The sequence below is a fragment of the Ammospiza nelsoni genome, chromosome 3, assembly GCF_027579445.1.
Source record: "Ammospiza nelsoni isolate bAmmNel1 chromosome 3, bAmmNel1.pri, whole genome shotgun sequence".
NCBI lineage: Eukaryota > Metazoa > Chordata > Aves > Passeriformes > Passerellidae > Ammospiza > Ammospiza nelsoni.
Genome location: NC_080635.1, coordinates 45,975,324 through 45,996,079, shown reverse-complemented (window position 1 = coordinate 45,996,079; position 20,756 = coordinate 45,975,324). Strand labels below are relative to the sequence as shown.

Sequence of the window (20,756 nt, the reverse complement as noted above, 5' to 3'; positions counted from 1 at the left end):
ACTAACAAAATTAAATTGTAAAACAAACCATAAGCATTTTAGGTGTTTCTGACTTACATGTAAGTCTCTGGAGAGGGTGACATTGCTCATGTCAATTGCTCGAGGAGTGTAACCATGGGCTGCATCTACAGAGATCTGAATGACAAATGTGCAAAACAGCGTAGTTACACAAGCATTTAATATGAAGAAGTTAATGTTAGGAGACACGGAAAGTAATTAGGAAATTTAAAGAAAAAGTCACTTGTAAATCTCTAGAGAGCAAGAAGATTTTTGTGGTACAGCTGAAAATATATCAGGGGTAGTAAACTTTAGTGAGAATTAGGCAAAGGGCAACATAGTTTGTTCCCAAAGTCAGATGGCTATCAGACACAAATCCCTTTCATTTAAATAAAAATTTCACTTGAACTCATTTAGAGTTTGAACTTACTATAAACAAGGATAAAGTTCTGATTAAATCTCTGCATTATCTAGAGATTCTTTTTTTTCTCAGCAATTTCACATAATCTAGTTTAAGGTGAATTCAGGCAAAAACTAAACTTTTAATTTAGCTTTCCAACCCTATTTTTACATTGAAGACTAGAACTATAAATAGTTCTCTTTTACCTTCTGTCCCTCCTCCCCATCCAGAAAATATCGCCATGTCTTTATTCTTTGTTTTTACTGTCTAAATTTGTCAGAGGTTTGCTTATTACAGACACAAATGGTCAAAGGAGGATAAAAAGTGACAGAGGTTTTCTGGATGACACAGACACAAGAAGTGTGGCTAGAAAAGAGGCATTGACAGGCTCTGCTCTATGGATTATGCAGTAACAGGTACTTCTTGCTTTAAAAAGAACAGTGTCCAGGCTTTTCTTCCTATGTGTGACATTATTTTCATACGCATGTATATGAGCATACAGAGCCCTAAAAGTTGAAAAGCTTCCTTTCAAAAGGCAGTTATTATTAATAATACAGAATAACACAAAGTTTTTAGGAAAGTGGCTCACTTGACTGGTTTGAGATATGCGACGTGTCCGATTATACAGTGCCATGGAATCTCCTTCCCGTGTTCTTTCAATTCGCCACCCCCATGCCAGCATGGTTTTGAGTGATTCTTTGATCGGCCATCGATAAATTTCTTTCTCCTAGAAGAAAGTACATGCAGTAATTAACTTGTTTATGCTGTACAGAGCAAAAAGTAACTATTGGACTTAGTTCTGGTTATACTGAGATGCAAAAAAATGTGCTGAATTCAACCATTATGGCTCAGGGTTGTTGAAATGATGCAAATAAATCATATAGAAATAAAAAAGTTTATTTATCATTCCAGAGGCGGGGAAAAGAATTCTGGCCCTGCAGGAAGCTGATGATCTCAGGGAAAACTGTGTTAATAGCATGAAATCAAGGGTGGAGCAGAAATTATCAGGAGTAATGCAGTGTTTTATCTGCTACATGAACCAAAAACCATAATCACAGAATCATAAACAAGTCTGTGTTGGAAGAGATCTCTGGACATCTGCCTCTACCTTCTGTTGAGTTCAGATAAGGTACCTAACTGAGCTATCAAGATTAGGTTGTCTAGGTCTTGCTGCATCATGCTTTCAACATGCAGCTGATTTCACCACTTTTTTGAGTGGTTATTTCAAGATTTAAGCTTTCAAGATAAGAAGAATTTTTAGAAAGTATTTCTGCTAAAGAAGCTTACAGCCATCGTCTCTTCTCCTGTCACTGCGCACCCTGTGAAGAGAATACATCCATCCATCTTCTCTGTAACTAATGCTTAGGAACCAGGAAACCAAGACCACATCTCCAGCAACTTTCTCCCCTTTAAGCTGAAAAAACCCAGTTCATTCAGCATTGCTTCATTTATATCAAGTTCTCCAGATGTCGTGGTTTTCTGCTGGAGACCAGACAAAGGCTAAACCTAAATCACTAAGCAAGAAGGCGTTAGTGTGTGACCTTACTGCAAAAATAGAGTGGCAATATCACATTTTGGTTTCACTGTAAGTTATGCCATGTAGATTCAGCTTTGTGAGAAAAAGTTTGAGTGGCCTATTTATTATAAAATGAAACCTTTCTCTATCTTTTCAGAATTTTGAGAAAGGCAACAACCACACATTAGCTGACATAGTGTAAGTATTTTTTTTCTTAAAACAATGAAAAGACAAGGCAATATATTTTCAGTGATATTTCAGCAATCATCAATCAAGCATGAACAAATTCCTTACCTTTTCAGACAGTAACTTATACTGTTTCATTAGTGGTTGCACTTTTGCAGATTCAGAAAATGTTTCACCATAGATCCATCCATTGGCAAACTGAATAAGAAGGATAAAATGGGGAAACACAAAAAATTATGAAAAATCCTTTCCATTGGTAGAAATTAACTGAATAATGCTTCTGCAGAGCTGTTCTCTTAAAGTTTCCTTTCTATTATTTTCTCAAACAACATTTATATTATTTACGAATTAAAATATTGATCATGCAGCATGCCATCTTTTTGCAAAATAAAAATTACCAAAGCAACCATATGGATACATTTTTCTTTCAATGATTTTTATAAAGCAGAATACTGTACTACAGTTGAGGAACTATTTTTTTCAATAATGGACAAACAAAATGCACAAAGGAATAAAAAGGATAAAGAGCTTATTTGGTTAAAAAAAAAGAAAATTCAGGTCCATAAAACTGTTAAACAATAACCAATTGTATTTACTCAAAAGTCAGCAAAAAAAATTATGAAATGATTGAACACTATTTTGAAATACTCATATGCATTTTAAAACCTTTCCTGCAAATATATTTCAAGAAAATAGTATATCTATATCTTACCTACATACCAACTTGTAACATCATGAAAAATAATAACATTCAGAATAAAATATTTTAAGGGTGAAAATGATACAAATAAAAATATGATTTTGCTTTAAGAGGAAGGTAGATTTTACCTTTTCCATTGACCATTTGTCATGAGCATGTTCTGCATATTTGTTAATGAAATATTCTAGCTTTTCAGGGATTGTAATGCTGAAAGTGAAAAGAAAATCAACATTATATCACACAGGCTAAAATTTAATGCCTTTTTTATAAAGAAAACTTCAAAATAATAAATAATGCACACACCCTTTCCTGTTTCTCACATACAGTTTGCTCCAAGGCCCAATTAAATCAAGGAAGATATTGGAATTATTTCATGGGCACTGAATGACAACCACAGATGCTGTAGGAATTTAACTTCTTTGAAACATATGTGCAAGGGAAAATCAGTAATGAGATCAAGCTCTAGTGCTTTTTCTCCTGTATTTTCTTAGTATGAAAACCATAACTACCATGTATAGTTTCAGAAATATGGTAGAAACTTATTGCACATGTCCATTATAAACTAAGTGTGCTAACAGTCCTTTTTGAAAGATTATATATTTTATATATTCCAAAAATATTTATCAAATATCAGTTGTTTACTTCATCACCATTGCTACAAGTGAAAGGGAATACCTGCTTTTGATCACTGAGGAAATTGTAATACCTTGCCCTCCTAACACAGAATTTCAATACGAGTAGTGTTAGAGTGCCATCTACTGTGAAACAGAAGTCTGGATTTTCAGTCTTTTTCAAAAAGTAGAAATGTAAAACCAAATTATGTCAGAGTAACAGTTTGCAAGAGCCACACAGTCACACAGTCAGAAAACATTCATCCAGCACTGCCAGCAGGTTTTTATTGTTTGTAAGTCTGTATTTTGAGGGGAACCCTATTAATACTATAATACTTCAAATAGAATTACAAGCACACTAACATCCTGCTATCTATACCTTCATACAAATAAGTCCAGTACTAGTAAGCAACATAAAGCTGGATTTGCATGTTAAAAGAATGTGGGATAATTTGGAGGTTACAATGATAGCAGCATTTCTGTGTCTTGAAACATCACAGAACTGCTGACTCCTATAGCAATGAACTGACATATAATTTCAGTAATATCAAGTAACATTTTCTGATTTTTTCAAATCTATTCCAGCTATCTACATTTTTTTCTGAAATGACACCAGATAAAAACTCAATTAAATTATAATATTCTTAAGAAGATTTGTTAAAAACCTTCATAAATTTTAGCTACATCTTAGAAAAATGAATTTAAATGGTCACTGATGTCCTTTCTATGCTCCAGATTGGATTATGACTTTTACTGCAGTATTTAGATGTGCATACATTTACAAACATGCTGTAATCAAGATGCCATTCTACTGACAGCATCCTGTGTGCTCAATGTTAATACAGTCAGAAAACTCACAGGGGCAAGTGAAGCAAATGTTTAAGAACAGGTATTTTTTAAAATATAATCCACAGCCATGCTTCTGTAAGAGTATTCTATACAAAAGGAAATGGCTTGCAGTCAAAAATCAGAGCAAAAAATTTCCATTCAGATACATGCTTTTTCAGGCTAGTATACTTTAAAAAGCAGGGCCAGAGTCTGGCTGCCTAGAGGGAATGAAGAATATTCTGTCCAGTTCCCATTATTCATATTTGAAAAGATTATATGAAGGCACAATCAAACAATTTTCTGTAGGTACACTGTCATTCACACAGATTGGAATTAGTGTCTTGACATATGTTAATAATGACAGGGATGATGTAGACTTTTCTACTTTTTCAGCTTCTTAAGAGCATGCTGGTTTGTTTGCAGCAGACATATAAAGACAATTGGATAGTTCTATCTCCTCAGTAAAAATGCGGGAAAAACATTCTAAGTGGACCAAGAAATTAATGATGTAACTTGCTAGCTATTGCTTTACTTGATTTAAAATAAATACATAAATAAAAATGTTAAGATCTCCATTTTATCTATAAAGTAAGATTCAGAAGAGAAACTTTAAATTCACATCATACCAAACAACAGACTCCCCCTCTCTTTTCAACATGCATGATCAAAAAAACCTCCAGGTGCAACAAATTCCTTACTTTGAGGTATCAACAGGTTGAGGATTAAAGTTCCCATCTGAATCCATTGAAGACTGTTTTTCCATCATATTGACATAATTTGATTCCATATAATCTGGGGGTAAGGCCCCTGCAACTGCGCTCAGACAAGGCAAAGCCAGTTTGAAGAGTTCTTGTTCATACTTCTGTGGAACACACAGGGGACAGAAAGTGAGGAGTGAAAGGGAGCCCTAAACACCACTGGTGAAACTGATGCAGCTGTAGCTGAAACCAAGCAGCCAGAGAACGGCTCTCTTACTCAGTGTGAAACTGAGATTTTGTTCGGAAAATAAAGAGAACTGACTGTCCAAAGCAGAAAGTTAGATGTAAGTCTTAATCTTGCTCAAGTAAATCGGAAAAGTGTTGACTTCACTGGTAACACCACCAAGCATTTTTCAGATGCCGGGAAGACAGCACAGCAGAGGAATATGCACAGCATTCCTTAACACTTAGATTTGAAATTAAAATCATGACATTTTAAACAGGTTTGTTTGAAATAGTCACAGAATGAACAATAAATACATACCAAGGCATATTATTAAACTACTGTTTAATAGCACGGAATTGATTCAAGGGTGCTGAAAGTACAACTCCTAAGCAGAAAAGTGTACAGATCTGTACTGATACATTTCAAGATTATTGCTTTAGTGTCATAGTTTTTTTAATTAGGAGATAATATTTTATACCTACATTAAATTAGAAGCTATAAGAGGAAGATTTAAACTCACTAAAGCCTGTATTTTTTTTTCCTTCAAAGTGCATGATATGGTGTTGATATAAGCTGGGTAAAAACTACAGATTAAGAAAAAATGTTACACAGTAAGGATTTTACAGTAGTAGATGGATACTAAAATTACTTACCTTTTGGGATAAAGCATCAAAAATACCCCAGAACAACTTTCTGGATAAATGAAGTTCTTCTTCTGAGGCAGCACCAAAGTTACCCCATCCACTTGGCAAACAATAATACTTCCAGCATCTCTCATAATGATTTGTCAGTAACTGAAACAGAACATATTTTGAAAGCAAATAGAAATATAACTGCTGAGGTTCTTCCATTCTGGCCCTGAAACATTAGACAGATGCTACCAGAGAAATTTCTACTTTTATCAATAAGCCATGTTGTCTGTATATTTTTTTAATCACTGGTGCATATACACTCAGAATGAGCAGCTTTTTCATCTTTGTTTCAATACCATTTTGCAAAGCTTTTTTGTTTTTGGAAAATATTGCAAGTCACAGTCAGTAGAGAGCTGACATGATTTCATTTTTCCAAGTCTGAACAAACTTCAAGTTGGAAAAATGCAGCCATTTATAACAAGTGTATATTTGCATTAAAAAAGACAGGAATTAAAAAAAAAAAAACAAACATGTCTGATATGTAGAAGTGAGGATTTTGATAGCCAAAAATATAATCTTGATACTGCGCTGTTCTTTTACACTTTCAACAGATCAGGAAAAAATCCCAAAACAATACATGTAGTGTATTTGTATATCTTCATATTAAAATAATCTGTTAATATTTATTTACTATTTAAATTGTTGGATGACTAAAGAAAAAATGCAGAGAAGAACTTAGATGCATATAAGATGCAAATAGACCGAAGTTTGATTATTTATGTATAACCACAAGAGTTTCAGAAATATGGACTTTAAGAGCTGAATGTATTTTAAAATATTTTTTAAAACCGTATTCAATCATGTAGTGGCCAGACAAATTTGCTTTTTGACTACATGTGTATAATAATATATATGAATATATTTTTAAACATAGTCAAGAGAGTAAGGTAGGTTTAGTCTTAGAGAAATCCCTGATGAAGCACTGAATATTAGTTAAGAGGAAATAAAAACAAGGTAGTCCTATTCCAAAATGTCTGAACTATACTGAATTCAGGAACAGCATCACAGATTTGAATTTGCATGCTGCTTAAAACCTGAGGCAATTTTTCATTGTAGCAACCAGCAAATGTATTCACAGTAGATAGCACTGTATTCTGATTTGCCTTCATCCATTTCTCCTCTCTTCCCATTCAAAATTAGATTTTCAGATGTCTGATTAACTTACAGCTGCCTATTTACATTACTATAACTGGCTTGCCAGCCCATGCCCATAAGGAATACACACCACAGTACTACAATGCTTTCAAATCAGAAACACAGCAGATATGGGTAGGAATCCCTTGTTAAATCACTGGAAATCAGTTTACTGTCAGGGAAACCTTTTAAAAGTTATAGGTCTATCTTCCAATAAAGATTCAATTCTTCAGAAGTATTAGCCTTTTTGGTGATAATGGACAAATCCTTCTCCCAAACTAACACCATCGTTCTCTTCACATCTGTACTCTTGCAAAGCCTGACTAGCCAAAAGGATCCAATTGTTATTTCCTTACTGGTCAGTTCAGCAACAAGGGCAGCTCACTGCAGTCATGACCCTTGGTATCATATAATCTGTACTTTTAGATGAACAGATGTCAAGAAGCTGGGTTTTTTTCTTCCCCCCTCAAAAAAACAAACCCCGAAGTACTACAGCCATACAGGAGGTGCCAAGTTACTATTTGGTTTTAGCAACACATAAAATGCCATAATGCATTAGAAGAGTCCCCTTCCAGGCAGTATATTGAATTATCAACTGTTTTTCTCACAAGCATGAAAGAATGGCTGCTCCAGAATCTTTAGTTTGATTGAGGGTTTCTGGGAGGGCATAACCAAATTATTAAGACCTTGGCAGGACTTCAGCAGCAGGCCCTGGCTTTGAGATTAACAATTTAAATTCCTCTTCTTACATCATAGTTGCAGATGTGCTGATGTGCTCTTAAAGCATAAAAATATATTAAATAAAAAAATATTAAGTATCCAGTGCAAAACTGTGGTGGGAAAGCATTTAAAAGGACTGCTGAAAAACAGTAGGGAAGTTGTGGAAGCAAATGTTCATTAAAAGTGATGATGATATCAGGAATGTTTAAAGAATGTGTCAGCTCCAAAAAGAAAAAAAAAACCCACATTTTTCTTTTGCATTAGGAATCAGAATAAAAAGATACAGCTAAACTTTTGGGAGCTGAAAACCAAATGCAACATTACTACTAAACATCATTACTTCACAGATTTCTAGCCACCACCAACAGAGTCCTTTTTCCAAAAGCAAGGAAAACCAATGCAGAGGTGAAATGTAAGGGCACATACAAAACTGTCAATTTTTATGTTTTGTGCACTGGATTCTGCACCCCGACCCTACGGAAAAATAGAATTTTTCTATTCTGTTTCCACATAGGCTGAAACAAACAGGAAATAATTAAAGGAGAAGCAAACATTAGACCCAGACGTCATAATTCCATATGGATGGATGTAAATCAGACTGAATTTCTCCCAAACCAACAATTTATCCTTAAAAACAATGGTCTTAGATTACTGCAGAGTGGAAATAACATAACAAAGATTACAGAGAACCTTCTTCACGCAACTATTTTCTGTTGCATAAAGACTGCTGTTGAATACTAATATTTACTTTTACCTTGAGAGGCATCTTTGCATGTTCATTTAACAGAGGTACATCAAATACTAATCTCCTCAGCAAATGCTGCATCATGGAAGGCCGCAACTGCCTAAAAGCAGACAAACCATTTCAAAAGGGTGTACCAGCACAGTGACATGTAAATAATTGATAAATACATTAAAGCAACATATCAGCTCTATGCTGCTAGAATTCTTCAAATGCATAAAATAATATTTTCCTTGTGGCACTAGGGCACTAGGGGTCCAGAAGAAAGCAAACAAGTGTGTACCAAAGAAAATATTCCGAAAAAGCTGAAAATCAAATGCTTCAAAGAAGCCAAGAAAACATCTGATCTACAGACAGAGAAAACCAGGAAAAAACCTCTGCATTTTGATAATGTGTATTAGAATCATTATGTTCATGAAAAAAGGGTATAATGTTAATTTCTTGTAATATATCTCGATGACTCTAAAAATATCTTAGAAGCTAATGAAGATGTAAGAGCACTATCTCTTTAGATGTGCTAAACAAGACATGGCAGTGGGCACCAACTGGAAGGAGAGAAGAAATTGTTATAATATGAATTTTAGAATGTCATAGACATTAAAGCTTTCCAGATAAATAGCAGAATCTGGTAAATTTTATTGGTTCCTATCAATTCAATGTATATATTAAATGGTCATATTAAATACCATCTAATGTAATACATTTTTAGGGTTTTTTTACAGTATTATAATATAAATGTAATTTTGGAGCCCACAAGCACACTATTAAAAAAAAATCATGGTGATATACTAAAAAAGCCCAAAAAACAAACCAAATCCTGTGGTGAACTGAAAGCCTAAATGCTAACTGTAATTAGAAGCTGAATTCATATTTGCCTAGTCATCTTTTCATAATTGAGCCTGTGAATTTATAAAAAATTGGATAATAACCAACTGGTTAGACCTGCAGACACACAAACAAAACCTGTCACAAAGCTGTCACAAAATCTGTCTCTGTTCAGTAGAGACACAACAATACTAGTCATTGATTACAATTTCAAATGGAACACACCATAAATAAACCTCTACATAGAATTAGATAAGTTACTGAATATAAACCAGACATCTGCACAGCTAAAATTATTTAAATGGCAATTCAGTCTATGTATTATTCCAGAGCTTTTTCTTTTTGCATTCTCTTAGTTAATCACCAAGGTTTTAATTTAAAAGATTTTGTGATGGCAGAATAACTGAGGACTGAATGAATGAGAACTGAGGAATGACTGGTAATTAATAAAACTGCAAATTGAGTACAGTATCTTAACAAATATCACAATCATCTTACAGGGGGAAAAAAAGTCCTAATTATGTTACTGGAGGCATAGTTCTGCATTCCTGTATTATAAATATCAAGGATTGCTTTATTACTTAGCATTTCTGTGCAGCCAGGAGTATTTTCTTACCCACAGATGGACAGCAAACACTCTTCAATAGAATCTCGCTGAGCTTTGGTAAGAGAGCATCCCTTTGAGAGTCTGTACACCGTGTGCAACAAGGAATCGATGAGGGAAGCATGGTGCTCCGTGCCAGCAAACAGGGGAGCACATCTGGTCAAGAGAGGCAAGACTGCTGTGCAAAGGTATCGATTCAGAGCCAAAGCCATGTCCGTAGCACTTAAAGCAGCCTATAAATTAAACAGGACAGAAATTAGACTTGTCTCATCAGTACAGTTACAAATGAAAATAAATTGTTGTTTCTGTTCTACAGTTGTAAAAGGGGAAATTTCCAAAACACAGAAATGAGGATGTGATACCTACTGGAGTTAGATGCCTACCTTCTTCTGCTGCTTTTAAAGTCTCATAGAAAGGTTTGGCTTTGTTTTTCATGAACGAAAACAAAAACAGTAAATGTGGCCATTCAAAAACCTATTTTCAAGATTATATTGAAAAATGTCATAATTGCTAAACAGACCACTCCAAAATCAGGTAACATAAGTCAGTATCTTTTTGCTATGAACAAGGCCAAGTTCCATGTGAGTTAAAAATCCTCACCTGCTCTTTCTCAAATATTGGGCAGAAAAGGACCTGAGGGTGTTGGTCAACAGCTGAACATGAACTTGTGCCCAGGGGGCCAAGAAGATTGCTGGCATTGTGGTTTGTATCAGCAATAGTGTGACCAGCAGGCCAGTGCCCATGCCCCTGTACTCAGTACTGTGAGACTGCACCTTCAGTCTCCAGTTTTGGGCCCCTCACTGCAAGAAGGACATCAGGGTGCTGGAGTCTGTCCAGAGAAGGGCGATGGAGCTGGTGATGGGTCTGGAGGACAAGTCCCATGAGGAGCAGCTCAGGGAGCTGGGTGGGGCTGTTTAGCCTGGAGAAAAGGAGGCTCAGAGGAGACCTGCCTGAAAGGAGTCTGTGGTGGTGATGAGTCAGTCTCTTCTCCCAAGTAATGAGACAGAACAGGAGGAAATGGCCAGAAGTTGCAAAGGGGAGGTTTAGATGAGGTATCAGCAAAAATTTCTTGACAGAAAGGGTTGTCAAGCATTGGAACAGGCTGCCTGGTAAGTGGTGGAGTCATAATTCTGGAAGTGTTCAGAAAAACAAAATATATATTCCAAAAAGTGGATACGGCACTTGAGGATATGATTTAATGGTGAACATGTTGGTGCTAGGTTGACAGATGGACTTCTTAATCTTAGAGGTCTTTTCTGACCTTAACAATTGTATGATTCTATGATCCTAAATAACAACATCATTATTTTCAGAAAAAACCGTTGTCATAAAAGGCCAAAATGGAAAACCAAATTTAATGTCTTAGCTCTCATAATAGCTCTCTAAATCTAAGCTTTCTGGACCAAGACAGCTAAAAGAAATCAGATAGAAAATAAGACTCACAGGAGGAAAAAAAACAGGCAGCAACTGTGAGGAGGAACTAAAATAGAAATGTGGCAATTTTCTAAATAACAGTGTAGGTGTCCCTAACAAATGCACAGAGATGAATGCTTTCTGTCTATCTTTGGAAAGAGTCTCCCAGTCACTTCTTCCCTGCTGCTTCACTGGCAGCTCATCTGATTTGGATTCCACAGCACAAGCTCAGAAAGTCTCCTGGGGAAAAGTATTGCATCTTTTGTAGATAAGGGTATCAGTGCAAGTTCTTAAAAAGTGAGCATTACATTGGATGATGCATCTTGAAAAATTATCAAAGCTCAGAAGAAGCAACATGCAGTTCAGCCAGCATTTGAGAAAAACAAAAGATGTGAATACATCAAAAATGCTCCAATGGATGAAAAATTCTGTATAAGGTAAGAGAAGCAACATAAAAACAGACTGAAACCCTTACCGTATCTAATGAGGCAGCAGCACGAAGGTCTGGCAGAAAGCCAACTTCAAGAAGGTGTAGAAGAAAATCCTGGTCCTCAATTCCATAGACCCTGTCAAGGAACAAAACCATGGCTGCCTTGTGATCTGGGCAAAACCCCGCAGACATGTCAGGTTCCACCACAGTACCATCTAAAAGGAAGAAATAAGACTTCAGTGACAAGGATTCTCCTTCATCAGCAGACTAGGCAGTCATGCTGCTATTTGACAGAGCCTTTGAATCTCTGTTAACACCTAGGCATCCTCCCCATATTTTGGTTAGACAAAGGAAACATTTGCAGTTAAATCAAAAAGAATGCATAAGACAAATTCTACCCAGAGACCTCAAAGGCCCTGCATGCTTTTATGTTTATGTTTTGTATATTAAGAGATTCTTAACAGTTTATATTCTAAATGCTAAGTACCTAAAACATAATAATTAACCCACATAACTACCTAGTTCTCAGCAGAAGCTGATGGAAAGTAAAAATTACAAGAATGCTACATCAGAGATCCTGGAAATGCAGCATTGGTGAGCATATCTCTAATGTATGACAAAGAATTAGGAATGTGCTAACAATTCCTATGTATCTTAAAACTTTCAAAATATCTGAAAGGAATTCATTGAAATATTTTAAAACTTTGTTACTTCCATTTTGGAAATGAAACAAGCATTTCTGTATCTATGAGCTGCAGATTGCTACTGAGATCTCACCTATAGGTCTATCCCTATTTGGAATATAAATAAGTAATAGTAAAATAGACTGATTGATCTTTTTATCTCTTCCACTGTAACCTACTGGAAAATCTTGTGCTGTGAGTGTCTAAACAATCTGGGTTGCATTTATATTTTCTCTCCAGACACACAAAAAAGCAGAGGTTATCCCTTTCCCTTTTATATAGGTGCTCACATAGCTCCCACTATTGCAATCAATTTCATATAGGCAGGAAAAGCAAAGAAATGCATTTGCCTATGTATGTCACACCTATCACTTCACCACAGTTGCTGGAGAACAACTCTGGTGTCTTAGTAAGATCTGCTAGAAGCAATTGATAGGGTTAGAACAGCAAGAGCTAAGGATTATGTTACTGAGAAATGAGACTGCAGTATTGTAAAATAGTTCTAAGATCAGAAAGCATGCATTTTAATATTTCTTTTTAAAGTTGTAATAGATTTTCATAACTCAATTTAACAGGATTTATATCAGTGATTTAGGGGTACACAGAATTGTTGACTACAGCATGCAGAAAGATTTTTGAAACATGTATGAGATACACATGATTTGTTTTTTAATTTACATAATAAATAGTTGAATTTCTATATTTTTTTTAAATGCTGAAAAAATTATGACTGTCAATATGTCAGTAAATTACAAATCGTAAGAGTAGGATGGGAGAAAAAGTGCAGAAAAATCTTACCTTTTGCTATGGTTGGCATATGGAAAGCAATACTGATTACTCCCACCAAATCTTCAAGTGGAATCAAAGACCGTAGAATTGATCTGATTCTAATGGCTTCCCCTTTACCAGCATGAATTAGCTAATAAAAAGACAAATAAAAATGTAGCAAGATATTCTTTTTATCTTCTATACAAAAGAATAACTGCTCTCAAACTTGCATTATAATTAACAATGTAAATTTCATGCAATCTGCATTGATTTGCTGTAGTTTGGATGCAAATGTGCAAAGTCTAAAAGTCTACATGTTTGCTTATTAAATAAAACTAAGCTCATTTTCAGAACAGAAATTAGGTAAAGCTGGTGAACAGAGGCCTAAAATGTAGCAGCATATGGTGGGAGGGGTGGGGAGGAAAACAAAAGCAGATTTTCAGATGGAAAAAATTAGGGGTTTTGTCCTGGTCAAATAAGACACTTTCAGGTATCTCAGTTGTTTGTTTTGCTTTTTAAAAAAGGCAGCAAGACAGGGAGAAAACAAGACAATTTTTTACTCAAACAAAACAGGTATTCATACATTGACCTTATTAACTACATATATCTCTTCTCTCTCAAGTTATCTATCCCTGCACGAGCCTGATACTGATCTATACTAATGTATATTAATTAGGGCACATTCCGGGGTGAAACGAGAAACTATGTATAACTAAATTTTTGAAGAATAATAATGTATATTCAATCATAAACAACAAATATTTTCAAATAGTTACAATCTCTAACACAGATAAAGTTTTTACACTGTTTCTAATTCTTTGTATCTAATGCCTGAAATAGTGACACCTTTTCTTTGAGAACGTTTGTTGGTGTGAATAGTTTTTGAGATATTGATGCATATGTCCAAGTATAATGCTTATCCCTACATTTAAAAAAAATGCCCAATAATATTTACATTTACATGCAACTTAAAAAGTCTATTTAAAATAAGTATATGAAGAATAAAACTTTAGTTTATAGAAAATACATCACTCTATACGATCCCAGCAAATAGGGACATTTGAGGAATTTTATTGTCACAATGGACAGTCAAACCAAAACAAAAAAGCAAGGGAATAATTCCTTTAAAAAGAAGAACTTCTGAGGATTTTTTCCCTCTTGTCAATGAATAGAACAGGACATTATGTCCACTAAGATACTGCATGGCCATACCATTGCTTTAATACTTGATAGCATGAGGTATCCTTCCTAAACCTAATACCTGAGAAAAAAATGAATGGCAAACCTGTAACCTGTAAAACAAGTAAGTCTTTACTTTCCAGTGTATGAAGAACATAAAACTTACATGCATTTCAGGAGCACAACGTCCTAAGAGATCAATCAAGGCAGCATAAAAGGTCATTATTGCATTTCCCATATGAATAGTGTCATCTTCTTGTTCTTCTATTTCACTGTAATTAGTTAGATGTTACAATAAACAAAAGATTAAAAGAAAAAAACCAAAATGTTTTTAACAACAGTAATAAAGAAAGAAAATTTTCTTATAGGTGTAACAGCTTACAGAGAGTGGCTTCTGTCAACAAATGGACTTACAGCAGACTAAGAATGTATTTTGTCCCTAAAAGATTGCAGCAACATCTCTATTGTAACCACTGGTACCATTTACCTGTCTCATTTTGCATCAGTGGACTGACTCTTAACAGAATGAAAAAGAACAAACAGAATTCTAGAGATGTCTTAATATTTAGAGAGAGTTACATAATTAATAGTGCAGAGGAAGCACTGTTTAGCAAAAGATAAATCTCTCTCCAACACAGAATCCAAGGAAGAATGAACTGATAATTCAGGAGTTAAAACAAAGAAGTTGTTTCACATCTAATATTACAAAACAAATAAACAAATATTATGACAAGGTAAGCAATTCTACTGCACTTACAGGGTTTTACTAGATCCATTACTTGGGGAAGGCCCATCTCTTGTTCGATCTTCTGATATTTGTATTGCCTCCTCCATGGCAGCAAGCAGCCCATTGCCTCCTTCCCCTCTTAGAGCAGGACCAAAACACTCAGGTCGGCGAATAAGCAGTCTGACTACAACATTAGCATTCTCCTCCACACTCTCTCCTACCACACAGAACAAATATTAAGATACAAGATTATATCAAAAAGAGGTCTGAAATATAATCAGAAAAAAAAGGCACACAAAAGAGCAGAACACAGATACTTTTTACTACAAAACAGTTTAAATATCACAACAGAGTTACATAAACACACATACTCCTCTATTACTGCAATGAAATGGAAAAAAAAAAAACAAAAGTATGTTTTTATTCAAAATGTATTAAAGCCAAGGAATTAACTATGTAGTAAAGGATATTTAAAGCACCACTTAAACTACTGAATTTTAGCAAAGATTCAGTCAAGTGCAAGGGCTAATGAGGGGACCAATATAATTGCTGGGACACTGAAACTGGACTAACTAAATTTTCATTAAAAGATAGGGCTTTGGCTCTGTACCTACCATGATTTTATCACAAAAAGATTCAGCAATCTCTGCTCTACTTCCAAAGGAGACTCGGGCATTTCAAAAACCAAACCTGGATCCAAAAAATGGGGCACAGGTCCACAGGACTCTAAATGACCATTTCACAAATCATATAAGTTAATGTGTGTCTTGAATAATTCTACTCTTTCTGCAGGTCCTTTTAATTCACAGTAACTTACCAAGTTAGCTTGTCTTACTATTTAAAATTATAAACTTATTTGAATATTGGTGGAAGCTATAAAATGTTCAGGTTTCTACTCTACCATTGCAAAAAACAGCAAAACGAAGAAAATCCAAATATCTTTCCCCTTCAACTGGATTCCATCCGATGTCCGGGTAGCCTTTACAAATCAACAAAGGGCAACTCTGCAACCCACATCCAGCCAAGTAGCGAACCACCTAAAAGCAAAGTTGGATGAAAAAGATACTAAATGTGAAAAAACAGATAAGTGCAAATTCAAGAGAAGCCTCCTCATACATTGTCAAGATATGGTATCCTCCATCTCTTATTCCTGACAAAACTATATCACGCTCTGTGCAAATCTGAAGAGTACTCTCTTAGCTCACTTTTCCAGTCTTTCCTTACTCCTGCCATAAACTGCACGACCTACTTATCTCAATTTCATCCTTTGTCTCTCTAGAAGATGCTTCTCTACCTGTTTTCTCATTTCTCTTGCAACTCTGAGCATTACAAATTAGTCAGTTTTGCAATATCCTCCAACTACATACCATCCATAATCAAAAATGTATCTTTTCTTTCATGAAAAATAAAAGGTCCACTCTTTCATTTTGACCACTCATTTTCACTTGCTTTTTTTTTCCTTTCTTTCTTAAATGCACAGCAGTAATTACAGCAGGAGTTACACTCCTTGTAAATCAGGACTATAGGCTCAGTAGTAGTCTTCAGTTGGCCCTTTCTTTCTGAATTGTAAGAATTCTAAGCACAGCCTTTAGCCAGTTTTGACAGCAGCTTCTTGCTGAGCACTTATAAGAATGGTAAGATTGAAAAACGTCCTTTTAAACACACATGGTCCATCTTCCAATTCCAAGAAGGGAACATTGCACATTTATTACTTCTGACAGATGTTCTCCTATGAAGATGATATCATTTCCAGAATTTGAGGTCTTCAAAAAGAAATTAGATATTGCAAGTCCTCTGTCTTTTCTTCAGAATGAGTTTTTAATGTCTACCTTGAATCTGTCTTTCCATTATTTAATCTGTTTTTTTTATCCACTACTGACAGAGTAAATATTATTCTAATCCTCCTTGCAGCAGCAATTTAGACATACTGCACAATTGTCACAGATTCTCTTGAGTGTCTCATTCTTTAGTGTAATTAATCCAAATTTCTTAAACTTTTCTGAAACAGGTTTAAATGTTAGGGGAAAATACAACAGATATAGACAGATATCTCTACGAAAATTTGTCATATATTGTAATAAGTTGTCACAAAGCTCCTAGTAACCCTTATTGCCTCATATCACCACTGCATGTCCCCATTCAGAAGAACAACAAAGAAAGGTTTTAGCAACCAAGTTTTGTTGGATATGGACTCCACTACTGCAAAATTAGGAACTGCCTTTGAAGCAATTCCTTCTGGCTACAACTGTGTGTGTAATCACGGCAAACTCTGTTCAACTCTTCAGACCACCAGCAGAAAGAACAACTAACCAGGTTCTCAGTCTTCCCCTGAAAAGTACCAGAAACTCCCATCTAATCTTGGATTTTGCTCACTCCAAGAAACAGCTATCTTCTCTTCTCCATAGGGGAAAAAAATGCTTGATGAAGAAGCTACCAACCTTCTCCAGATCAGGCTCCCTTAAAGCCAGAGCAAGCTCATTGTTATCCATTACAGACGCTGCCGCAACATCTAAAGGAGTTGACCCTCGCATAGAAGGAGAGGCTGTTAAAATAACATTTAGTTTTAATACCAATTAATTAAACCCCAACAAAGTCACAGGAAATTCATTAATTTTTTTTAGTAAGATGCAACATTTTGTCATTAGTTTGGACATGATTATAAATATATAATTCATAATCTCACTTTATAATACATCATCACACACTTGCCTGAAATTTGACACTGATATGAAATGAAAATATAATATGAATGTTCAAGCTAAAAACAGTTTGTCTTGCACATTCCTCTTCTCACCATAGACTTTAAGATCCCATTCTCATTTTCCTAACTGACATAATTCTATTTTGAGGAAAATGCAGTAATGATTGTGTGTCCAATACATGGACATACCACCAAATCCATTGAAATAGAAAATATCTTTGTACTTTAAAATAAAATATTATAAATTATGTATTTTTTTAAATGGCAGTAAATATAGCATTACAAAAATCTAAAGTTTTCATATTGACTCTCCAAAGGTATTTGATTTGGGCTCTTCCTCTTCAAAAAGATTTTGAGTTTACACTTCTGTTCTATGCCTTTACATTAATACATTTGCGATCATTTAAAAAATTACCATGATGATTCCTAAATACATATATATTGTCAATTTCAATTACTAAATTAAATAAGGATTAATATATTTCCTCTACAACACTTGAGGTGAGCAAAGGAAAGCAAACATTAAGAAAGTTTCAAGGTTCATTTCTGGGCATCAAATCATGCATCTAATCAAGCAAATGAGCTCAGTGTTTCTCCCACTGCCATAGCTGTATACTGACCAGTACACAGAAAAAAAGTGTAGGGGGGCAAGCTTGAGCAGTGAGAGGTAAACCTTAAAGAAATGCTGCCAAAACATATGAATGATTCTCCTTGTGAAAACAGGAATATATTCTGTTACTCAACATTAGCTACTAACCACTAAGTCACTCTACATGTTCAGGCATATACAACAGAGTGTACTAAATTAGCTCAACTTAATGCTACTGTCAGGGGAGTTGTCCAGAGTTAGCAATACAGTTAATAAAGATATTTTGCACCGGAAATAAAAGAAATTTCAATACATAGCGAGTAAATAGAGGGATGAAGAAAGATACAGGTGGTTTCATATATAAATCAGCAGGAAGTTTGAAATTTTAATACTTACCAAGGCCAACACTGCTGTTTTCCAATAAATAGCTAAGATGATCAAACATAGCTTTTTGATTCTGCCTGCTGATGCGGCAAAAATAACATAGAAAACGACAGCAGTTTGCCACCATCTTTGGGAAAGTGATTTCCTAAGAAGCAAATAAAAGCATTTAAATTTAAATTGTAATGATCTACCTTCAGTCAAATGAATATCACTCCTAATGTTTGATAATTAAGGGAGTGTTTATCAAACACTAATGTTTGATAAATCAAGGAAACCAGGATGAATGAAAGAATTACGGGGGAAACCAAGATCTGAAACATCATGCAGAGATACCTGAGCTAAATACCAGTCTAAATGTGTTCAAAGACTAATACAGACATAAAACATGCAAAGGATCATTTTATATAAAGCCTTCTAACATACTAATATGTAGGTGCTGTACTCATTGCGCCCCAGGGAAATGAACTGCTTATGCTTCTCACTGGAATCAACAGGACTTTCACAGGTAGATAGTAATACCTTAAGCTTCAAAGATCAAGGTGGCTTTAAAAACTAAAGATGAGATCACCCACAGATTCTAACTTCAAACATGAAAGAAGGTGTATACTCAGTTTCATAGAGTAATACTGATTTGTTTTTTTAATTAGTTGATAAAAAGATCTCCCCTTTAAAACATAATAAACATAGAAAGTTCTACAGTTTTTTCTTTAAAGCATCTAAAATTACAATGCTACTAATACCTTCCTCTGGAATGGAAGGACAGATTCTTCTAAAAAACTTGGTCAACTGTTATGTTAATGGAAATTAGTAAGAGGTTATGATCCCAGTACCTCCAGTGACAGCTCAGAGCTTTATGGGAAAAAGCTTTTAACAGCTCTACTGTAAACCCTCTGCCTTCTAACAGTGAAATGCTTTACCTTGGATTCTCCTCCACCAAGCACATTCACCATCACTTCCATGACAGTTTCATGCATGCCTAAAGCTCTCATGAGATTTGGATGTTGGTAAAATACTTTATTATTCATGATGTCTCTACAGGAAAACAAAATTAAAAAATGTTATGGACAAGTAGTTTACCTATTAAGTTATTTGCAAAGCTGATTTACTGTGCAATTCTTCACCACTTCCTGAAGTAAAAAATTACCTCAGGGACTTTTCCCATTGAGTTTCAATCTCCTGTCTATTTTTCTATGCACACTATGGAAGAACATGACCTTTATGTTCCCATATTATAGTTAGTGCATTAATTACCCCTTGATTACACTGGAGTAGAAGAGTCTTTTACTCTCATTAGAAATTCTGCTCAGATCTAAAACTATGTTCTGACAAGAGCATCATCAAAACTGCTATAGTATTTTATATTTTAAATTCAATTGTGCAATATCTTTCTGACACAGAATGCCTTTCAGATTATTAAAACGTGAAGACATTTGCTATCTGCCATCAAAAGCAATAAAAAAAATCCTAGGGAAAAGAGGTACCCAGCTATCTTCTAAGTATCAAAACCAGAAGCTGCACAAATATTATTCACAATTTACTGTTTAGCAGAACTCTTCTACATATTTCATCAGAACAGATTTTCATATTTAAAATCAGACTTTAGGATCATAATGTCAATATTTTATTTGACATGGTATAGCCAATAAAAATGTCCAGTTTAAAGAGTAATTAGATTTCTAAAAAATATAATTAGTCTTGAAATCAAATAAAACCCATCAATAACCATGAGAGCAATTAGGCCATAGGAGAAAAGGATTAGCAGGTCACTAGAGAAAAATCTGTTGGCAACTGTTCAAATTTCACTGTACGTTTTAAACTGTTTTGGTTTTTTTCTTCCTGACCTAAACCTCCTCCTCTCAGGCAGGGAAAGTCCAACCCTTTAAAAGATGAGATGGGAAGAAGACTATTTGACACTGAATTTTTGACTCCCGGTAATTTTTTTCCCAAAAAATTACTGAATTTCACATCAGTAGTGATGCCTCCAAATGCTGTCTCATCTCCCC

The 20,756-nt window shown here is 34.9% G+C and overlaps 1 protein-coding gene across 3 annotated transcripts in view; it reads right to left on the bottom strand.

The window, feature by feature from the left end:
- The window catches only part of RYR2 (ryanodine receptor 2), a 379,644-nt gene that overhangs the window by 101,449 nt on the left and 257,439 nt on the right, over nt 1-20,756 (bottom strand). For all 3 annotated transcript variants that reach the window (XM_059468881.1, XM_059468880.1, XM_059468882.1), the window contains exons 41-56: nt 19,671-19,785; nt 18,766-18,898; nt 17,518-17,621; nt 15,981-16,116; nt 15,110-15,296; nt 14,519-14,624; nt 13,204-13,324; nt 11,768-11,937; nt 9,892-10,112; nt 8,463-8,553; nt 5,816-5,956; nt 4,937-5,100; nt 2,928-3,006; nt 2,208-2,297; nt 987-1,124; nt 58-135 (exon numbers count right to left, since the gene is read on the bottom strand). In XM_059468881.1, the coding sequence (XP_059324864.1) occupies nt 58-135; nt 987-1,124; nt 2,208-2,297; nt 2,928-3,006; nt 4,937-5,100; nt 5,816-5,956; nt 8,463-8,553; nt 9,892-10,112; nt 11,768-11,937; nt 13,204-13,324; nt 14,519-14,624; nt 15,110-15,296; nt 15,981-16,116; nt 17,518-17,621; nt 18,766-18,898; nt 19,671-19,785 (2,074 nt within the window). The remainder of the gene's footprint in view (nt 1-57; nt 136-986; nt 1,125-2,207; nt 2,298-2,927; nt 3,007-4,936; nt 5,101-5,815; nt 5,957-8,462; nt 8,554-9,891; nt 10,113-11,767; nt 11,938-13,203; nt 13,325-14,518; nt 14,625-15,109; nt 15,297-15,980; nt 16,117-17,517; nt 17,622-18,765; nt 18,899-19,670; nt 19,786-20,756) is intronic.